This window comes from Nanorana parkeri, unplaced genomic scaffold (assembly GCF_000935625.1).
Source record: "Nanorana parkeri isolate BGI_ZX_2015 unplaced genomic scaffold, ASM93562v1 scaffold1796, whole genome shotgun sequence".
In the NCBI taxonomy this organism is placed as follows: domain Eukaryota; kingdom Metazoa; phylum Chordata; class Amphibia; order Anura; family Dicroglossidae; genus Nanorana; species Nanorana parkeri.
Genome location: NW_017308064.1, coordinates 84,223 through 107,220, shown reverse-complemented (window position 1 = coordinate 107,220; position 22,998 = coordinate 84,223). Strand labels below are relative to the sequence as shown.

The window sequence follows — 22,998 nt, the reverse complement described above, 5'->3', positions numbered from 1 at the left end:
GCATATTCTTGCAGGTAAAGCATCTCTTTCCTGGTTCAGTTTTGCAACGTCATATCTCCTTATACCTAAAGCATGGCCACTGAACAATGAATTAGCATCTCTCTTGACTAAGCTATGGGTTCCTGGTTGCATAACATGGCAGAGGTATGTGAATCACAAGAATTACAGATGACTATAATAAATTCTGCGGCTGGTAAACAAATGCAATCAATGCACTTACAGATTTCCCATTTTTGCAGACCCATTGCATTTAATTGGGGACCCAAAGTTTCCAGTGTAGATAGTTAGGAAGATCAACCTTTTTCCTTTGGAAAGTAGAGTTACTCCAAAATCTGAACAAAAATCCTCTATATGGCCTCATACAAATTCCTTATTGGTCACAGAGTTTATAATTCTGTGATTTTTTTTTAATCAAACCTTATACTTTTTTTTTTTAACAGGTACAAATTCTTGCACTGCCTAATTATTGGCTGTAGGGTAAGGGGTGAAGATAATTCCTGGAGTTTTTGACATCCTTTAAACAAGACTCACTTACTCACTGGACCGGTGGCTCAGGGTTTCTTCACAACTAGATGTTTAGTAAGGCCCCATTCACACCTAGGCATTGGGCTTTTTCTATAAGCGTAACAAAGATAAGCAAGAGGATTCCCATTGTCTTCAATGGCCTTCACATGAAGCTTGAAAAAGCACAAGCGCTTCTTTTCGCCTCAGACTTTAATGGAAGCTCCCATTTAAAAGTCTATAGGGCCCAAAAATGTATGATTTGGCTCCTGTACTACAAGTTGAGCATAAAACCACTTGCAAAATGCACAAAAGAATTTGCCTCTAAAATCGCCTGGCTACGATCATGATTAGGTGTGAAAAGAGACTAAAGCTGGCCATACACTATGTGAATTATGGCCGTTGCTTGATGAACCGGCCAAAATTCACACAGCGGGTGCTGTTGTTGGCACCCTTTTGGCTGGCATCCCTCAAATCGAAGGAGCCAGTCAGAATACCTTTAAACAAAACAGAGCCTGCAGCCAATGAGCTACAGGCTTTGGGTATTCTGACAGCAACAACCAGCCGCTGTCAGAATACAATGCAAACAATAGGAGATTCCTCCATCCTCAGTAACTGTTGGAGGAATCTGTAATATGACACATTTCAAACGCACTGCAAGTACTAGTGATCAGAAGCTACCAAGACCGTGCTAAAAAGCAAAAAAAAAAACATTCCAATGAAGGTCAAAAAGATTTCATTTTTTTTAAATTAGAGTTAATCCAACTTTACCTAGTAGGTAAAAGTACCTACAAAACGGTTTTCTTCACTTACTGGGATTAAATCAGCTTTAAATTTAAATGTAGCTATGCCCCCCAAAAATTTCTCATCAAACACGGAGAAGTAAGACTTATGATGTCCCCACAACTCCCTGGGACACACAGCCTTTCTCTTTACAACACAGTCAATAGGGGGAACGTGGAGCATGAATGGTCCATCCTCTAAGAAAGGACTGGCCGCATTACATAGGTTTTCCAAAAAGTTCAGAAAATTCCTGTATGCGACGAGCCATTCAAAAACCCCCGTTATCCCCTAAGTAAGCCCTATACAGCATTAATTTGCCTGATCGTTGCATTGGACTCCTCTGGGTTGATAGCATGGAAATATTCCTACTTCCAATACCACACAACTCCTAGCCGGACCAAAGTACCACTGCCAATTATTTCCTGGCAAGACAAGAAAATGTTGCACGATACGGCTGTTTATGTCATAATCACTTCATTCACTGCATGCAAAGAATTGTATTTGTAAATCAATGTCTAATGAGGAAGCAATCAGGAGGGATAACTCTTAATCTCTACAGAGCCACAATAAACTGCCTCATTGGTAGTAATTAGACAATCACCCAACGAACTGAACAGTGTTAGAACAGGTCAGGTGAATGGAGGATTGCTCGGGGGTCACCTCCAAACTATTAAATCCCTGTGCAATATTAGTTGTATGTTCACTATCAAAACTGATTCATTGTAACACTCATTTTTATCTGGAGCAGAACTGCCAAAATCTGAGACTGTTTGCCTATCAAGAGTAAATCATGGGTATGCATTAAATAAAAAACCCTCTAGCTGCTAAAAAGATGGCCTTATTAGAGGGATACTCTTAGGGGGTCCATTTAAAAAATGTTCCCACAGCAAACGTCTCTGCGAACAAGATTCGCAGCGCATTATGGCCACTAGAAGGAGCCAAGGAGCATAGGAAATTTCTATGCTCTTTGCCTTCATTTAGTGCCTATAATGCACTGTGAATCTCAGAGATGTTCGCAATGTGAACGTTCTGTAAATATATTGCTTAGTTTACGTGTTTGCAGAAAGAATGAACAATTTAAAAGTTAGATGAATATATGTCACACTTTTATAATCCTAATGCAGTGATAGTATTGACATCTGTCATCTATTGTATGGAATGCTGGTAGTGTTTTCATTCAAACCTTAAATGAATATCACAGACCTCACCACTTATCCAGATTCCCAGGCATACAACTCACATGCAGTATTTGGCACACAATGAATGATTATTCAACAATACAAAAATAAATACAGCAATGTACATACAAATTTAGCATTTTCACAACATGCTTGGAGTCACAGTCACACAAACAAAAAATATTGGGTATATATATATATATATATACACACACCTACCTATATGACAAAAGTAAATATAATTCTTTTGAATTTCAACAATATAAAATAGAAACACTCTGGAAACTTGTAAAAGCTGTACAGTGCTATGTCTAAAATCAATTCCTACAAAAAAGGCACAATTCTGGTTCAAGTGTGCAACTGTCTTTAAAGAGAAAGCACCGATAATAGGGTATAGGAGAGCAATCTGAAAGCTCTTTGCATTACTCTGTAAGAGAAAAATTATACAGAAAAGGAATCTTCAAAACCGGATTTCCAAGTTAGTCCACAGAGTCACAGATTTCTATTACTTTTTGGTTGAAATCTTCTGGCTGGTCAGCAAACACATAATGGCCAGCACCACGAATAGCCTAAAAAAAATAAAAAAATGCATAAAAAATTGTATACTCAAACATACAATATTTGATAACATTGTGAGTACCTTTTTTTATGTTTTACCTTACAAAAGAATGCTAGAACATGACAGCTGGACTCAGATATTGGATAAATACATGGTAATTTTCAGTCAACTGCAACCAGCTAATGAGCAAAATCACACGGATTATGGCAACCTTCCACCAAGTTTCAATAAAGACTGTTGGCTGTAGGTTGCTTTGCTCTGTATGGACACTTTTGCAATTGAAAGCATTTATTTTTTTTGCTAGGTTTACAGTGGGCATATTTAACGACTACATGACATATCAACCTGAAACAAAGTTCTGTCACAGTTAAGAGCATGCCTGAGATGACCTCAGAGGAAAGCTTATTCAAGCCATCTGCTAAACCTTTCTAAACGTGACCAAATGACTGATTAACTGGGCACTTGTATAAGTGAAGTATACACTGACCTATTTATGTGGAAGCCCTTATCTGCTGTAGGTGGCCTGTGAACTATAATGAGCCTTTTATATATAAACTTGAGGAAAGTGATTTGGAAGGCACAGTAGTTCTCAGTGAAGTGCGTCATAACCGGTAATGACATAGCAGTATTCTCTAAGGGTAGATAGAAAAAACAAAAACAAAAAACACATCAATGTATGGTGTATGGTAACCAGGGCTGAATAAATCTCAGGAGCCAGGCCGCCAATGCTCCTTAAAAATTAAATCCAGTGCTTTTGGGGTTGCCTAAAGTTGTTGTCGACGGAGCTGGTTCCATTAAACATTCTGCTGGCTCCTGGATAGGACAGACTGGTTCCTGTTTTGCATATTGATTTGTCCATAACTGTGGTAGACAATTAATAAGGACTTGTTCACACCATCTCCAGACCAGATCTGGTGTTCCTGAAAACACGGTCATGCGCATTTTGCATACGTTTTTTTTCTCAATTGGTTTTGTTTGGGTTTTAGGCACGTTCCAGTGCATTTGCATGTGTTTACCTGCGTATTTGTATGTTCCAGACCAGAAAAAAATGCATCATGATGGACTTAAAAAAAAAAAAAAGAAAAAGATTTGGAACTGAACACAATGGTATGAACTGGCCTCAATTTTACCACTGGAATTAATGTGTATGCATTTTTGGTCCAGATTCAAAAGGTTCTGGTCCGGAAATATAGTGGACAAGCCCTAAACAGCTAAACCTGAAACCCACACAGATAGAAATACACCAATGAATGCAGCTCTATAGTCTTTAAAGAAAATAAATATAAAAATGTGTTTTTAAATACAACTAGGATTAGTAACCGAGTATGTCTTACTATAAACCTCCTGTAATACCCCTGTACAATGGCAATAAGACTGGAACAGGGAGGGTCAAGACTCTGTTGCATGCACATGTGCTGACAGTGAACGTGCTAACAGGAAAAGATAGGGCGTGTGCAATTCTGCTTCCTTGTCCCATCGGCAGGCTCAGATTGTTTTGACCCAATGTTTTCGACCAAGACGGTGCAGCTGCATTGAAGGATAAGGTTGTACTATCTAGTAGAGGTGTCACACAAGAATGGCTTTACAGAATTACAAATCCTTTGGCAGTTTCTATGCATACTTTACCTGTGTATTAAGCTGCCTGGGGTCACCTTTAACCCCTCCGTGACGGGAGACGTACAGTGTACGTCCTGTCACTTTGTGCCTATATGACTGGCCACGTACACTGTACGTGACGAGTTATATCAGGCTTTGTAATGCCGGTATTTGCTGATCCTCAGCATTTAACAGTCATTCATTAATGTCTCAGTATTGAGGCGTTAATTAATGAAATAATTAAGCTTTTTGTAAAAGCTTCTTCCTTTCATTAATGAAAGAATGAAGCCGTTACATGCAAATAGAGGACCGCAATTTGCGATCCCGTATTTGACAGCTCAAAATAGCAGAGAGGCAGCAGTGACTCACCTCACCTCTCTGCTATTTGTTTTGACAGCTCGAGAGCCCGATGGTTAGATACATTTCACTCAAAAGATACAATGTATATCTTTTGAGTGAAATGTATCAGTTCTGATCGTCTAGGCACGATCAAAGAGCTTTTAGTGAGATCTGAATCTGATATAATTATATAGCCCTATCTGTCCTCTAAAAAACTATATATAATATGTGTGGGTACATTTAGTAAGAAAGTATATTACTGCTGTGGAAGAATCACACAGCACAAATGTACAAAATGTGTCAGTCATTTATTAACAGAACCTGAAAACTAGCTCAGTCATGAAGGGGTTAAAAAGAACCAGGCACGATTAGGCTATTTCAAGAATCTAAATATTCTGTTATAGATATAGGTTTGCATATAAAAGATGAATATTTGCTTTTTGTTTTCAGTACAAGATCAAGCAGCTAATAATAGTTGCAACTCTCAGACCTCAGGGGCCCCTCAACTCTGACTTTTACCTCCAAGAGAATTCAATGCCCCCCAAAAAAGGGGGTAAATATAAATCTTTAATCATTTTATTATCTTGCATGAATCTTTAATTTAACTCTTTCCACTGCAATACTAGAACTATGGGCAAAATAAAAAAAGTCAAAGTCTAGCACTTGCACTAACAGAGCAGTTTTTGTTTTTCTCATTCCACTATGTAACATAGTGCCAGTACACCCATTATTTTTCTACTTTTTGTAACAGGGTGACAATGCGGTTTGTTCTGCAATGAACTCACACAACATCATTGTCACCCTGTGGACAGTGGAAGTCTTACATGGACATGTAGTTTTAAATGGACTGTAACAAAACACTTTGGGCACATGCACAGGGATGCATGTAGCTGTACAACATAAAATTTGGGCGTAATTCCCTGCCCCGATGCAACAGGTGCTGCATACAGTTGCCCATGGAAATCAATAGCAGGTAATCACCGGTCCTTGCATAAACACGCACATGTGTAAAGACGTACACCCCTGCACACAGAATGTCTACGTGCAGGGTTGTACATCCATGTGCCATTTTTGAGTGGAATTTGCTGCGTAGTTTTAATCCTTTTTAATGGAAAATAAAATAAAAACGGACCAAGCACCCTCTCTCCAATGTTATTCGATTGATCTCAGCCCCAGTAACTGCCACTGTTGCTGACAGCTTGGCAAGTTCACGAAGTGGAAAAACAATAGATCTTTTGACAGGATCAACAGGTGATAAAGCTATGCTACAAGGGGTACTGGCAAATAATAAAAAAAAATACTGCTGTGGAAATACTAGTGGCAGACTCCATAGTTCCAATTTATAATGTTTAGATTCCTAAAAAAGGGATTTCATGACAGGTTCTCTTAAAGATGGATTTAGTAATGAAAATAACAGACGGCGTCAACTAAAAACTACAAGATTATCAATAACCAAATCAGATCCAATTAAAACAGGACCTTGAACTATTATTGCAAGGGTAAAGGTTAGCCAACAACAGCAATGCTGTTTATGTACTATCAGTCAGAAAGTAATAAACTGCAGGCTATTTTTAAAAGGCTAATAATAACCAGCACCTCAGTAAACAGGTGATAACATTTTGAAAAGTAATAGTATTACAGTGTACAAAGAATAGAGCTTTTCCAATTCACTTTTTTTTTGTGTGTTATTTGAGTGGCCCAATAAAAATATTTTTGCAGCTGTGTGTGTAAGCACCCTGCTTCAAATGCAAAGTAGACCTGAATCCAGAACCTGGTTGGATGGTCACTGTTAGCTGTTGCTTGCATCAACATTCAGGTGGCGAGTCATTACCTGCCCCTCAGCCTTCTGAATGGCCAGAAAGCTGGCTCCATGCTTAACGGGAAGCCGGGTGACGAGTCTTTACACGCCGCCCAGCTTCCCGGCTAATCAGGAAACCAGGTGGCAAGTCATTAATACCAATAAAAAAATTTCAGTAAAACCGGTATCGGTGCATCCCTAGTTTAGGGTGTTTAATTCAGGGCACAGCAGCTAGTTAATTGGTGCCGAAAACTTAAGTAGAAGTTTACAGCAATATTGCTGATTGATACAACATATTGAGCAGTGCCTAGAAGAGCTTGCAGGTGTAGACTACTCATGTCAACTCATGGCAGATAGGGAGACAATAGATTGCCTGTCGTCTAATTATCTAAAAACAAAATAAAAACGCTAGACCCATAAAAATTAGTCTGCATTACAAGCAAATACTTACAACTGTTTTCACATAGGAGTTTGGTCGCAGTGACTGAATAGTGCTTCCCGAATTCCCATCAATACAGGATCGTGCTCCGTAAATAACGGTGATTGGAATGTTTGGCTGCATCTGGTCAATACGCTGCAGCATTGGCCTCTGAGCCCAACCATATGGGATTGTCATGGTTCTGAATGCTGTCTCACCACTGAAACCAGGAAAATCAAAAGATGCAATGATCAAAACACAGACTAATAAAAACCAAAGTGAGTGAAGCGCTTGTGCAGTTTAAAGATCTCAAAATTAGATGGGAAGAGATCTTAATTCTTTGGCAGGTAGAAAAGCTCCTTTAGGGTCTATTCACACGAGCCCAAAAAAGGATCCAGTGCAGCCCCAATGCATCTGGTGTGAATGAGCCATTAAATGTTTCTGTTTGTGTATTTTGTGATTTGCCAGATTCAGCTTTATTTGGGATGCTTTAGCACAAAAATTTATGCATACAAACATTTAAAAAAAAAAATCTAACTCAAACAGCATTCACAAATGTTTCTATTTGTTGGCTGTTACTAAATGCTTTTGACACATTCAGTGGCTTACTGCATCTTTTAATACTCAAAAACATGCAGCAGATTAGGATAACTGTTAGATCATTAATATGATGACCTAATTTTTACAAACAATATAACTGTTCGGTTATAACGACAGGAGATTATTAGGCCTAAATATGTGGGAATATGTCTACAGTTGGATTTAATGACGGTGCCCTTTCCCTCATAAAAAGGAGGCAGGAATCTTTCACTGCACATGCACCAAACGTAAAATAAAATATAAAGTCACTGCAGGCTCAGCAATGACGGTTACGACTGGTGAAACTCTTCTTTTCTATCAAAGACAGACTTTAAACAGATAAAAACTATACCAGGAGTAAAACATAAACCTTACCTTGGAGACTGTGCATTGCAGTGGTAAATATATTCTGTTACAGTGTCATCATCAAACATTGAAGCATATTTCTTCTTAAAATCTGGCCTTAGCCTTTGAACAAGGCTTAAACCTGTTATAATGACGACATGAAAAAGTGACTACTAGAGATTAAATAAAAAAATATATATTATATTTCACATTAATAGAATAGTCTACATCTGAGTACACATGACGTGATGGCATCTTAAAAGGAGAACTATGGGGTTAAGGCTTTTCCCCATAGTTCTCCTTAGGGTAACAGGCGGACACAAACTAGCGTCCTCCCGTCACCCCAGGCTCAGCATACTGCGAGCTGTAGCTTGCGGTATACTGAGACGCCGCAGCTGAAGCGGATCCCGACAATTGTGTGTGGATCCGCCCAGCTGCGTGACTGACAGCTGGCTCTGCCTATCTAGAGGCAGAGCCAGCTGTACCCGCCACCTCCCCCGTCCGTTCCGCCAGTCAGCGCTGGCGGATCAGAGCGGGGAGGGGGGAATCCAGCCCCTCCCCTGTCACGGCAGAGAGCCGTGACAGGATCGAGAGGTGAGGGAACGCCAGTATGTGTTCGCTCACCTCCCTATCTACTGAGCCGAACTGTGACAGTCTCATTGTCACAGGTCGGCTAGAACTATGAGGTGAGTGAAAAGCACTCACCTCATAGTTCTCCTTTAACTCTGAATGTGAATAGTGAAGGTGTATAAACTGGGACATCAATAAACATCAATGGTACATGAGAAGATCATTTTTTAAACACCACTGACACGCACCCCTCTGAATATGGAAACATGGAGGGGATCCCCATTCAGCTCAGGCTGATTTTTACCTTCGCCAGCAGTTGTGAATCCTAATTCACTGACAGCACTATCTCCTGCTGTTGAGTTTTGGTGCTGCAGCAGTTAAAGTACAAACAAAGTGGGGTTGATTTATAAAGTAGAGATGTTTTTCCCCCCATTTCCCTTAACACATGACTGGGTAATCAAATCCTATTTAATATTAAATCATTTTGCAAAGTAAACCTAGACTCTTTTAAAGTGAGCACTTTGCTAAGAAAACGGTTACCTACTCCTTGAGCTCATCAACCTCAATCACGATGTGGGAGGGTAGAAAAAATTGCATATTGAGCAACTGAGGGCAAAAAATTAAGAAGCTGCCCAATCATAATAAATGGTCTCCTAATCGGTCTAATTACTTCTGTTTAGGTTTCCTTCATATAAATATTCTTGTAAAATAATAGTATTTTTGAATGCAGTGCCACATAACACCAATAGAAGACTGCAGCATTGACAGGACGAGGATTATAAAGTACACTAGCATACAATGAAAATACTTAGCAAAGTGGAGCAATCACATGAGCTATTGTAATGTGGACCGGCTACAGTGCTTCACATTTGCCATTGCAGCCTTGGAGAGCAGGAGAGCTTGGAAAGGTTGTGCACATAGTGCATAGAAGTGCACATAGTGATCTTATTTTACATTTTGTTGCTCCCTCCTACTCTTCCTCCCCTTGCACTCCCTAACACCTCCTTCTTGTGCACAGCCTCCTTTTCTCCTCACTCTTTTGTACTCCCCAGAATAAGCGATTCCCATTTACCATAACCTAAATATGGTGCAGTAAAAGCACGCAAACACACACAAGCCGACTCTTAATAGCCTTGTTCATTATATGTTGGGATTGCAGAGCACTCTCTCAGCTTTAAATGTATAATTGTGCTCTGACCATGGCTTTTAACATTTGGAATGGTTGTAAAGTCTGTGTGTTGTTCTCCTTGTGCTCAAAAAAGATTTCTACTGCATTCCTCACTTTTCTTTTATCCCGGAGACATAACAAAATGTGGAAAGATATCATTTCCATGTGACAAGTGATAAACACTTACATAGTTGTCAATGGATCTGGTGTCCTCATCAAAATATTTCTCCTCTATTCATGTTCTGGTAACAACTGACAAAGGTTCGAAGCAATTACTACGCTATCCTAAACCAACCAAAGTGTGATTATAGATAGACTTATGTAGCCTACAAATACAGGAGACCTTTTCATAGAGGTTTCTAGTTCCTACTCATGTGGTTCTACGGCGGACCTAACTAAAGGGTTAGTCCAACTAAAATATTAGTACTTGGAGAGTCCAGGTTAGTCCATGTAAAATATACTACAGGTTGAACTATCTAATTCATGCCGGTTCAATAAAACTCTGTGGAGACTCCAGTGGCGAAATCTTTCACCCTCTAGCCAAGAAGTGGCTTGGGGACGGGATGAGAACAACTCCCGAGGGTTCGACCAAATTAAGTAGTTTACCGCTTTCAAAAAGTATTCAAAATATGGTCTGTAGCTAACTGACCATTGTTTCGTCTATATGATGTATTTATTTCACATGTGCATTAATGACTGAAAGCTAAGTTAGAGAATAGATGGAAACACTTTGTTTTATATATTTGATTGTAATAAAAAAAGATAGTAAATGACTAAGTGTATCAGGGGGAGATAGCAATAGAATCGTTTACTGTAAAAAAAAAGAACAGCATGGCAATTTAATTAGGTCAAAGTCTTTTCATAAAACTTTGCACCGATCACCCTACACACGCTACACACACCGATCACCTTACACACGCTACACACGCTACTCATAAAACAAAAAAACTGAACTCTATTTTTAAAATTAAGCGATCATTGTGCTTTTTTTTTTAAGGATATGATGGATTTTTCTGCTGCAGAAAATTACCCAAGTCTGACCCAAAAGCAGCAGGATGGAGTGGACAGTATATGGTTGTTATTGCGACACAAAAATTACAATATGGCTTAAAGAAGATTGAAATACTTTACTGTATAAAGCGGAGGGCATTGGTTGTAATTTTTGGTGATACCTATTAATATGATAATAATGTAATAATTAGTGGTATGGAGTGTGTAACATACTGCACAGTGTACAGAGTAGGGCAGTCTTGAGTAGTAGTAGTAGTAGGGCAGTCAGAATTCTCTTTTGTGGCTCAGCAAGCTGTTAAATGTCGGTTTGCCTGCAGATCTGCACATCCTAGTCAGAGGCCTTTCTTTTTTCTTAAGCTCCTCTACGAGATGATGCTCCCAAATGTTTCCTGCACATCACGTTCTGCTCTCCTAATGTTGGCCCTGTTCAAACTAAACCTTGTTTTTTGAGAGGGTGTGGTTGGGGCTACCTCTTCCTCCTACTTCCCAAGTCTAGGCTTTAACGCCTCACCACTGTCTCCTGGCGGCCTTTTAACCTCTTGCCGTCCGCCCGTAGTAAAAAAACGGACTGCTCGCGCGCGCCCCCTAGCAGGCACGCACGGGCAGAAAAGACCCGACCAATGTTGGGTATGCTAGTTTTTTGCGATTTTGCGAGTGCGCGCAATTTTTACGCTTGACATGTTTGGTGTCTATTTACCCGACGTGACCCCGTCTTTTATATTTTACCAAAAAAGTGGGTAATATTAGTTGTTTTATAGCATAATGTAAAAAAAAAAAACGTTTTTTTCACAAAATTTTCAGTAATTTCTCCTGAATATAGTAAAAAATAAAACCCGCAGTGGTGATTAAATACCACCAAAATAAAGCTCTATCTGTCCCTAAAAAATGGTATAAAATTAATTTCAGTACAGCGTTGCGTGACGGAATAAATGTCAGTCAAAGTACTGCAGCGCTGAACACTGAAAAATGACCTGGCCAGGTAGGGGATCTAAACACCTGGTCTTCAAGCGGTTAAAGTATTCTTAATGCCAGTTCCTGGGCTTCCAGATCATGTGATCACTGCGATCAGCTGTCACAGTGGTCACTTAATTGGGAGTCTACCCTACCGGCTCCAAATTGTTGCTAAGTGATCAGGGGTTGTCGGCAACAGTGCTGGTGTGTGGTTGAGCACACTCCCAGCACAAAACAGTGAAGCTGGCTATACACATGTATAAGCAAGCACAGTGTTAAAGTTCACCACTTTGCTGCCACATATATGCATATGGTTGGCGGGAAGATTAGTACAACTCTGAGAAAACACACAAACCTAGCTTTACAATTAAACATTTAGTATGTGACAAAGAATTACCGTAGACACTAAAGGATAGTTAAAGAGAGCACAGCAGTAGACCTGCTGCGTTTGTCTATAACTTCATATTGAGCCCTTTGATACAAAGAAGAGGAGTCACTGCGATGAGTCCTCTACTTGGGTGTGTACATTTGTTCTTTCTGCGCCAAGGGGCGTCAGGTTAAGTACTAGAGATATAGAGTAATGACGCAAACCACAGAGATTTCAAGAAGACATGGAGTGGTGTCTGCAGAGGTCTTCAGATCCTTTTTGAAGGGCCCCAAGAGACATAATAACATAGGGTTCTCTTATGAAAAACGCGATATGTGTACTGTATGTTCCACTTCAGTCCAACTCTTCCCATGCCTTATTAGTGATTAAAAAGGTTACATAGCACTCTATACTTGGTGGGTCAACAGGAAGGTGCAGTACAAAGGAGTTATGATCTGAAAAATGAGAGCCTTAGGTCACACAGCTCGATAAAATAAAGCAGCCATCTGAAGATATTAGAATAATGTCAAGATGTGACACACATCTTTCATCAAGCTTAGACGGTTTTAACTTTATAATGGATACTGATAATCCAGAAGTGGGCAAACCCAAAACCCAAAATGAAGCAAAAAAAAAAAAAAATTCTTAACAGTGCCATTAAAAGTCTGATTAAGCATCTTATTTGGCAAAGAAAAGCACAACCAAAAAGGTATGAAGGTATAAGCACTCTGCCCCTTTAATTGGTCAGATAAAGTTGAAAACAGCATGCAGGAGAAAAGCCACAGATGCCTACAAGCCTTATAGAGGCTCCAAAAAGAGTGAACTGACAGTCCGTAATACTAAATTCCGTGCTAGGAATGTTGTTGAAAATATTTTTAAAGCATACACCTCTTATAAACTCAAGGTTTGTCCACACTTCAAACAAAAGAAGCAACAGTACAGAATGACCGTATGAGTCCCATCAAATGTCAGAAAGAATCCCTTTAAATCTGGAGTGAACTTACTGACCCAGTGGCCCTGCTATACGAAGTCCTGCTAGGGGATTAAAGGGACTTAAAACGGCACCGACTGCTTTAATCCAGATTGGAATGGGTCTTTCCTCTGTTGCATTGTCAGATCTTTCTGGAAATCCCCATGGCTCTACCAAAATAAGGCTTTTTACCCTATGGACAAAATGAAGAAAACATAGTTAAACTTTCACCGCTACACAAATTTACACAAAATTACTGTAGCATTTAAAATGTACGCTGGATTTAACGGTATAGCATTTTTAAACCGCTATATTTTGGTATGCTTTCCAAAAGGCAAAGGAAACATGTCTGCCATTTAAAAAATGAATAGTCCTCATGAAGGGCAGGCACAAGGCGCCTGTTACCTAATTTAGTAAAGAAGTTTCACCTTTTATTTTTGATGGCTCAATCACCTAACCCCAACAGTGTATATTGCTTTGTATCCCATGCTTCTGTGTGCCGTAGAAACTGAGATACAGACTGACAGTTCACTCAGCATATGCACTAGAACTGGAAGGGGAACCTTGTTTTGTGTCTGGAATTGCAGAGACAGGGACATAAGAGCTGTCAATCAAGAGGTCATCTCCTTTGCAAAGTGTGGTTGGGCATGAAGAGGAGTGAACTGTCAAAGTCCATATCTCAAGTTCTACAGTACACAGAAGCATTGGATTAATAGCAGATGTAAGGTTGGTGGACTGTTAAAGAACCACATCCAATCCTGAAAAGAAAACCACTTATCTGAGATGCATATTTTGGTAGCCTTACCCACTACCAAAAATATTTATTTAAAGTGCAACTGAAACCAAAACTATTTAGTTTAGTTTTGGATAGAGTGAAGGATTAGAACATCTGTCAGGTCTGTATTGCTGTCTGTTTCCCCATAAGGGAGATTCACCCCCTCCATTTGTCCTCCTGTGATTTCCCTCACTTTCGCTGCCTGATGTGGCTTTTGACCAGGAAGCTAAGTGAAATCTGACAGGGGTTGTAAGCCTCCTTTACTGTATGCAAAGCTACAAAAAAAACGAAAAAAAAACCACACACAACATAGTGAGATCTACTTTCAATTAGGGTATAGAATAAATTTCCTATTGCATAAAAAATAAATATTTTAAATATGCTGTCATGGTAATACATTTCAGCAGGGCAGAGATGAGAATAAAATTAGTAGCAATACATTTCAGAGATTTGTGTCCACCCTTAAGTGGTGGAATAGCTAGGCTCTATTAATATGTATTTGTGTGGTGCTACCCATGGGGTTGTACTGGTTTACAAGCACTCCAGTTCTATTGATAATCTGCAGATTTGATGCCTTTTCCCACAAAGTACATATTCAGAAATAAACTAACAGAATCACTAATACAATAAATCATGTTTTGAGCAATTTTACGGCCTTGCCTGGATGTGCAAAGCTGAAATATCTGGGTTCTGATACCAACTGGGACAGTATCCACAAGTAAGATTTTCCATTACTTGTTTGAGCAATACAATGGTATGGGGCAGCACTGGTAGCAAAGAGGGCCTCGCAATTTTAGACAGAGGTAGATGTGTTTTCAGTATTTCATGCAGGAGAGCTGCTGTACATTCACCAACTCTATAAGTCTTTTTTGAGGGAATGCAGGAATAGCAAGAAGAGTGAGACTTCAGAGCAGCAAAGCTGTGAGCTCTGGTTGGAAATCTGCTACCACTGAAATTCCTACAGTAGTATGTTTGCTGTAGTAAAGCGCCCAGTATGTTCACTAAAAATGCTTAAATACTTGGTATGTTGATTCTTTAAAGCTGAACTCTGCAAAAAAACTTTTAACACATAGGCTGTGTGGGGAGCAGAGCCATGGGAGATAACCTGTAGGTTCAGGATGCCTGCAGAAAACCAGAGGGGGTGGATACAAAACTAGTCACCCTGAAAGAGAAAGAGCAGCAGTGACCGGTCTTTATAACAGGATAATCCTTCACTGACATGTTTCATGCTGGATTACTGCACAGCTCTGGTAGAAATACACAAATGACACAAAGATTCAAATAACAATACACACACCTCTTGTATTTAGACCATATTTGTTTAGCCTGGAGTTCAGGTTTAAAGACTTTAATATTACACAACTTACCTTGAAGGGTATTTCAAAGAGTAAGCTGAAGCTAAAAAAGCTCCCAGGTTATGCCCTAATAAAATCATAGTATCCAGACCCAGTGCCATTCGCCAGTCTTCTATTGACTGCACAAACTGCATCTCTGCTTTTTCAGGATCATCTTCAAAGTGAGGCCTACTACTGCGTCCAAAACCCAAGATGTCAAAAGCATAAACAGTTCTGTTTTGGCAAAGAGATTCAAAATTCAGTGCCCAAAGTCCAACTCCTCCTCCAAACCCATGAAGCAACACCAGTGGAGTCTTCTGAGATGATGGCTGTGTGAATGTCAAGGTCCAGATCTGGTTCCCTCCAGGCTGTAATACATGTTCTTTGTTGTAGGAGTTTGTTATACCTGAAAATTAAAAAGAAATAACTCACACCCATGTATAGTGTATTCGACCAAAAATGTTTAGGGTGAAACAATGAAAAAAGTTAGTATATTTCAATTATGGATCGTCAGTGAGCATTAAGCTGACTCTCACTTTTCCTTCATAATGTAAAATGCAACCTCCCCCAAATGTAAATGGGGGGGGGGAAAGGGGTAAAAAGGCGATAGATCCTGATAGTTGGTATAACCTAACAAGAATTTTAATATGCAATACTATCTGACCTGAAGATGTAATACAGGACATCACTTTATAATATTTGTCACTTCAGGACGAGCAATTATTTCCCCTTAAGTTCCATGCCAGTTGTTACATTTAAGTGCTGATTGGTTTGACAAAGAATTTACTACGGTTTAAGATAACAAAGTGATAAAAAAAATAAAAAAATATATGATTTTTGTACTTGCCGTAAAATCTTTTTTTAGTCTATTGAAGGACACAGGAATTCAGAAACAGTTGGGTAAACACTGCTACCTTCCGCAGGTTGGGTCTTTGGCAAACAAAACAAATGTAGTAACTGATCCCCCCCATATAATCCCTCCACAACCCAGCATGCCTCAGGTTTGTGAGAAAACAGTGCACAGGGCCAACAAAAAAGGAGCCGGTCTGTCCAATCGAGGAGGATTTTTACAATTTTATTTAGACTCCAGGTCTATTGACAACTAGAGAAAACCTTAGGCGCTGGATGAAAATTTTAGGGCGCAAAGGCGCCCACCTGGCTTCTGGGATTTGTCCTACTCGGATATACACACATATACTCACAACAGATGCTGCGAATGAGAAATGCAGAACTGAGATTGTTTGCTATAACACAGAAGGCTGTTACTTTTAGAGGCTGCACTGGTTTTAAAGTATTTGATTTTAGTGTATATTGGTTACGGAGGTCCAAGCCATTTGTGCCGTTATATTGCTACCACCAATTAGCTAAAAGTAGATCTTTACAGCTTTGCACTGAGGAGTCCCTTTGCAATTTGCAAGGCAATTATTGGAGTTCAGTAGCAGATATAGGAGAGTTTACAGCTGTCTTTCTTACATTACAAATTCTGGTTCTCCAGTTCATAACTATTCATTATGAAATTGTCTTTTCTATAGGTATTGCTGCATTTATAGTCCCAGGTGCAAATTTTTGTTTTTAGATTTTAAATAGGGATGTCAGCTTAGCAACAGCATACTTTTTGGGTATCCACTCTTCGAGTATATATATATATATATATTTGTTTTTGTAACTGGTTATCATATTGTTCTACTGCTGATATGTTCAAGTCATTAGGCAATTCCACTCCCTATTTCTCATACTGTGTGTACATCGATGTCCTCTTTCTATGATGACCATTCTCCAGGGCGTTTAGAAGTGTCTTCATTGCACAATATGAACGGGAACAGATTACCGAAGAGATCAGCAGTGTCATGCAGGCAATTAGCCACGTCAAACAACCTCTACACCTGTCCCCACATGTTTATCAAGCTGCATTCCTAAACACATACAGAACCAGTCAGTCATGCGTTTTAGAACATCACCTTTTTGTCCAATGAACAATCTGAAGTTTACTGCTAGAGGTTAAAAAAAGTTAGATACTAAAAGTGACGTTAATTTTAGAGTTATAAAAAAAAAGGAATTTTCCAGGGAATAAGTAATGGGATATGCTAGGGGTGGGCAACTCCAGCGGTGCTTTAACTACAAATCCCAACCTGCCTTTGGGAGTCATGCTTGTAACCGTCAGTCTTGGAATGACTCCTGGGACTTGAAGTTCCAAAACAGCTTGAGGGCTGGAGTTGCCCATCCCAGGGAAAAACTCTTACACAGGGATGCAGGATTCCTATCACCCAACACCCAGGACATGCAGTTGGGGTTTTTTCTACATTTCGCCCTACCCAATGGGCAGGTGAAACAGTTTTTTTAAACTAGTTGAAAGCAATTAAAAGCACAAAGTGTTACAAACACGAGGTAAACTCCCATACATACAAATATGCCTGGCCTCATGACATGAACTCTGGAGTGGTCACACTCCGGACACAAGTGCTAGCCAGCTAGGTATTGGAGCTTCCTTACTTAGTAAGATATTGATCTGGATCAGGCATGTAACCTGATAAGCACCAGGACACCTGACCTGCATATCTGTTCCATATCAGTTATTTAAATATATAATAAAGCAAAGAATAAAGTTGACAGGCACAGAATTTGCACCATTAAAAGCCAAAGACATCAATGGTAGTTCCTATATTTCCATGCTACAAAGATTGTAAGGTAGAGATCAAAAGAGGTCTGAAAGAAGAGACTATAGGAAAGTTCTTGTTTAGATCACCATTCCTTGCAAATTAGCAAATCAGCTTTATAAAAAGTACTATCCCTTTAAGATCAGAAAGGATGCCATCCAACCCAGAAATTCTGAATTCCCCCTGGCTCACCACAAGGGTTTGCCCTGTCAGGTCTTCAATTATGCCTTGGGAAGGGTGAAACAGCCAAACAAAGGAGCTACAAGCAATACCAATTATACCTTGTCCCACTTGCATGAGGACCAATGGACCTTCTGGCATACCACATTGAGCCATTTAAAAGAGAATATTAAAAGGCAGATGGCTTCCATTCTTAACATTTGCATAGTTAATTCCACAATTCAATATAAAACTTACACTTCAGCATTTTCTCTTCAGCCTCCTTTAGATGAGTTGTAGATGTGGGACACCAGGCTGGGAGCCAATTTGTTAGCCATCCTGACCTATAACACAGAAAGAAAATAATGGAGTATGTTATACACAGTTCAAATGTCCTAATGTTACACAATTTCACTAAGGGACAGTTCTCCAAATAAAAGGCACAACCACATTTCTGGACTTGCATGTCAGAAAATGTGGTCTGCATCTTAAGCATAGTACAAAATATGCCCAATAAAAAGGGAAAGAGCAGTTTAATTCTACCAAGAACACTTTGAGTTATTATTACGATGTTTATTAAAAGCTTGTTCTTCCATATTTTTGCTCTTGTATTAAACAGAGATTTGTAGATTACCTTATGGACAACACCAGGAGCCAATGCTCCTTCAAAATTACATCTGGCTCCTAACTTGAGTTTTTCTCTAGCTGTCAATATAGCTAGCTCCTAAAAAATATCCTGCTGGCACCTGGATTCAATAATAATTTGGCCACCCCTGGATTAACTACTACAGGAAATTCTGTATTTCACTACAGCTTCTCTACATAGCAACTGTTGAGATACAATATAAAGCTGCCCAAGGAGTGCGTCCTCAATCAACTCAGAGTCTTGCGTTTTGAGGAGCAGCAGTAAAAGCACAACAACTGTGTAGCACTGCACACCAGGAAGCTGAAAATTAAATAAGCAAATAAGGTTTTCCTCATGCAGATATATTACAAACTATACATAGCAATATAGGTCTTTGCACAAACTTGAACACATATTGATAAGATTATTTACAGCAAGCTGAACTTGAAGTTCATATTCCTATACAAGAGGATTTAGAGGCTTTTTTTTTTTTTAAATCTCACATCTGATCCAGATCCGTCAAGTGAAGTGCCACAGAGGGATTCATGTGCACTCGCCCGTGAGCAACAATCCAACCTGTATACCCAGCATATTTTTACTGGTGAACTAAAAAAATGTATGCTTATTTTTTTCCTCAGACATGTTAGTATGCACACTAGACCCCTGATGTCACCCCTAAATTATACTGAAGCCGACTGAGCACAAATTGCGCTCGATCAGCTCTCTCCCCAGCCACAGAGGCTGGGGGAATGACCGCATTGAACCTGGAGGTGATCAGAGCTGATCACTTCCGGTGTAACTCTTCACAGGGAGATCAGCTAATAGAGGTTTGCCCCCATGCCACTTACCATAGAGGCCCCAGGCACCCAGGAAAGACAGGTGAGCTCAGGACACATGGTAAGGCACCTTCCTCAGCATGTTTATAAAGCAGCATGAATCACTTCGACTAGAAAGCAGACAGCTGATGTGCATGCCAGTGCTGCCACCAACTTATGATATATGTCGGTGGCACTGAAAGGGTTAAAGAGTATGTATAGCCAAAAAAAATTAGTTTTGGATGGAGTGGGGAAGAATTAGAACCGTTTTTTCTAGTTATCCGAGTCACATTGCAAAGATTTCCCCCTTACTTCCTGCTCTGAGTGAAGGGGTCTACTTATTACTTTTTCTTACACAAGATTCACAGATTTTTCCAATCAAATCCAATTAGAAAATGTCTAAATCTTAGGTAAAAGTTGTGTGACTACTGTGTGAAAAACTTTAAATAGACCCCCAAAGTGTCTTGCTTTTCAGCACACTGTGTATTGTGCCTCTTACCCAATGCAGCAATGTCTGAAAACATTATTATAGTACTTCAAGAGCCAGGGGTTACATGTTTTGTAATTAGGCCATATTCCACAATTTTCCTGTGTGCCATAGAATAGGATATCTATGATTGACAAAAATGGTTTGCTACAGAAGACTGCATTACTAAAAGCTAACACACACACAGTTGAATATATACATGGGAGTAATTTTCGCTAGTGATTTCTACTGTACAGGAGATTGCAGGAGATGGACATTACTATATTGTACACCACACTTTTTTTTTTCTTTTTTACTTCCACCGCTCCAAGCTTGCTGCAATCTCAATACAAACTAGAAGTCCCATCACTGGAGCCATTTTTTAAAATGTATTTTTTATCCGATTAACCGATCGAACTTAATAATCGGCTAATTATTAAGTTCTAGAGCTGCAGCTAACGATTATTTTCAAAATCGATTTTGAAAATAATCGTTAGCTGCAGCTCTAGACATCAACCTTCATTATTTGCATTTTAATAAAAATGCATAACTGAAAATGGCTCTTTTTGTATCGACCTGGACTTCAACTCCTCTACGCAGTGATTTTTAGGATTGTTGTACATGAGATTTCCATGGTGCAGTGAACACACATGTAAGTGTATAGATATCTAGAATAAGATCCTACTGACATTCAATCACTGTTAATTCAAGGAGAACGCAGTATCCTGATCAAGAGTTTAGCCCTCACCATTTGTAACCCCAGGTTGGGAGTATGCAAGCTTTCTGCAATAAAAAACGAAAGCAAAGTCACACAGTTATCCTGAATACTGTACTGTATATATTTGTAAAGCACACTATTTACTTATTGGTGAAGGGTCAGTGACTCCAAAAGTGACATTTCAGTTTTTGGTAGATGCTGGCAGCTTAAACCATTTTCTTATATATCTCTGGGACTCCATTGGCAAGACTGCTGCCAGATCGCTTCCAGGGACCGGTGTAGTGCGTGCCCCCCTGCCAAACACCATGGCCATGTTGGATATCCATTTATTTATCTTTTATATTTTACACAAAATGGGTATTCTATTGTTTTTGGGCACCAAAATGAACTTAAATGCATTTTTTACTACATTTCTGGTTAAAAGTTGCACCAATGTGGTGCGATGGAAAAATTTGTAACTGCCCCCATTTTATTCTACAGGGTCTTTGCTTTCAGAAAATAATAGGATTTTTGTACTCACCTTAAAATCCTTTCCTCTGCGTTCAATGAAGGACACAGATCTTCAGATCTTTACCAATGGAGGTTATATAGCACCACTTTCAGTTTTTGGTCTAGTGTCCTACTCCTGAAGCTGGCGCTATATAACCTCAATTGGTCAAGATCTGAAGATCTCCACCGTGTCCTTCAACGAATGAAAGAGAAATAAAATGTTTGGGGGTTTTAAGTAATTTTCAGGCCACAAATGTGGATTGTAACGTGTGCAAGAAAGGTCTTGGCAGCAAAGGGGTTAAAAGGAGAACTATGAGGCGAGTGCTTTTCACTCACCTCATAGTTCTAGCTGAGCTGTGACAATGACTGTCACAGGTCGGCTCAGTAGATCGGGAGGTGAGCGAACACATACCGGCGTTCGCTCACCTCTCGATCCTGTCACGGCTCTCTGCCGTGACAGAGGAGGGGCTGGATTCCCCCCCTCACCGCTCCGCCAGCGCTGACTTGTGGAACGGACAAGAGAGGGGGCGGGTACAGCTGGCTCTCCCTCTAGATAGGCAGAGCCAGCTGTCAGTCACGCAGCTGGGCGGATCCCGACAATTGTCGGGATCCGCTTCAGCGTCTCGGTATACCGCGAGCAGCAGCTCGCGGTATACTGCGGCGTCTCAGTATACCTCGAGCTACAGCTCGCGGTATACTGAGCCTAGGGTGACGGGAGGACGCTAGTTTGTGTCCTCCCGTTACCCTAAGGAGAGTTGCATGTGACAGCTGGCTTGCAGGTTGGGCATCAGGGACCTAAACCCTGAGGTGGGCAGGAACACAGCCGAGGAAATTTGTTGAAGTTGCCAGCGAATAATCCAGCCCATCAAACTCCAACTATATCTAAAATATGACCTTTGAATGTACTGACTCTAAACAAGAGAACACACAGTATCATGAAAAAAACATTTTTTTTAAACTGACAAGACACATGGATTGCCACTAAAAAGTAGCTAATGAATCCGACTGGGAGCAGCACTTTGCCCCATATTTTGCTTTCTCTCTTTTCCTATCTGGTGTTTACAGTGATGTGCTCTGTGGCTCAAGATATGCAACTTCATAAACATTTCTTCTTTTTATAACTAGTGCTGAATATGGTTTCACAACAGGTCAAGGACGGTCCTTGTGTTCAGTGTATGCTGTAAACGCCTAGAACAGATCATGCAACATCACCTGAACCTTACATACACTCCAACCACTGACGTCTTACACAAGATTTGATTTGAACTCAAAAGCCTTTATGTGGTGCAATTAGAGAAATATAGGTTTCAACCGAAACCAAAAGGGAAGTTCTAACAGGCGATTTCCATAAGATATACAATGTAAATCACATAATATTAAAAAGGTGAACTATGGGGTCATGGCTTTTCCCCATAGTTCTCCTTGGGGTGTACTGGTCGGCTAGAACTATGAGGTGAGTGAAAAGCACTCGCCTCATAGTTCTCCTTTAAAAAGGAACTCCAGTCACAGCTTTTATATTAGAGTAGGTAGAGCAGGGGTAGCAAACCTCCGGCCCTCCAGCTGTGGTGAAACTACAAATCCCATGATGCATCTCTCTTCGGGAGTCATGTCTGTGGCTGTGAGAATCTTGCAATGCCTCATGAGATTTGTAGTTCCACCACAGCTGGAGGGCCGGAGGTTTGCTACCCCTGGAGGTAGAGGTTAAAACAGGCCAGGTTTTCATTGCTGCCTTTGAAGCGATCAGGGAGAATTCTTCTTACAGCCTGTGATTCAGCTAACCGATAGAGGAAGTCAGATAAGAACCAGTCCAACACAAACGACAATCATGCC

General features: G+C 40.0%; 1 protein-coding gene across 2 annotated transcripts in view; it reads right to left on the bottom strand.

The window, feature by feature from the left end:
• Window positions 1-2,655: 2,655 nt before the first annotated feature.
• Window positions 2,656-22,998, bottom strand: part of ABHD5 (abhydrolase domain containing 5) — a 37,140-nt gene continuing 16,797 nt past the window's right edge. For both annotated transcript variants that reach the window (XM_018571636.1, XM_018571637.1), the window contains exons 2-7: window positions 18,314-18,399; window positions 15,276-15,648; window positions 13,172-13,326; window positions 8,127-8,238; window positions 7,206-7,392; window positions 2,656-3,031 (exon numbers count right to left, since the gene is read on the bottom strand). In XM_018571636.1, the coding sequence (XP_018427138.1) occupies window positions 2,942-3,031; window positions 7,206-7,392; window positions 8,127-8,238; window positions 13,172-13,326; window positions 15,276-15,648; window positions 18,314-18,399 (1,003 nt within the window). In that variant the 3' untranslated portion in view covers window positions 2,656-2,941. The remainder of the gene's footprint in view (window positions 3,032-7,205; window positions 7,393-8,126; window positions 8,239-13,171; window positions 13,327-15,275; window positions 15,649-18,313; window positions 18,400-22,998) is intronic.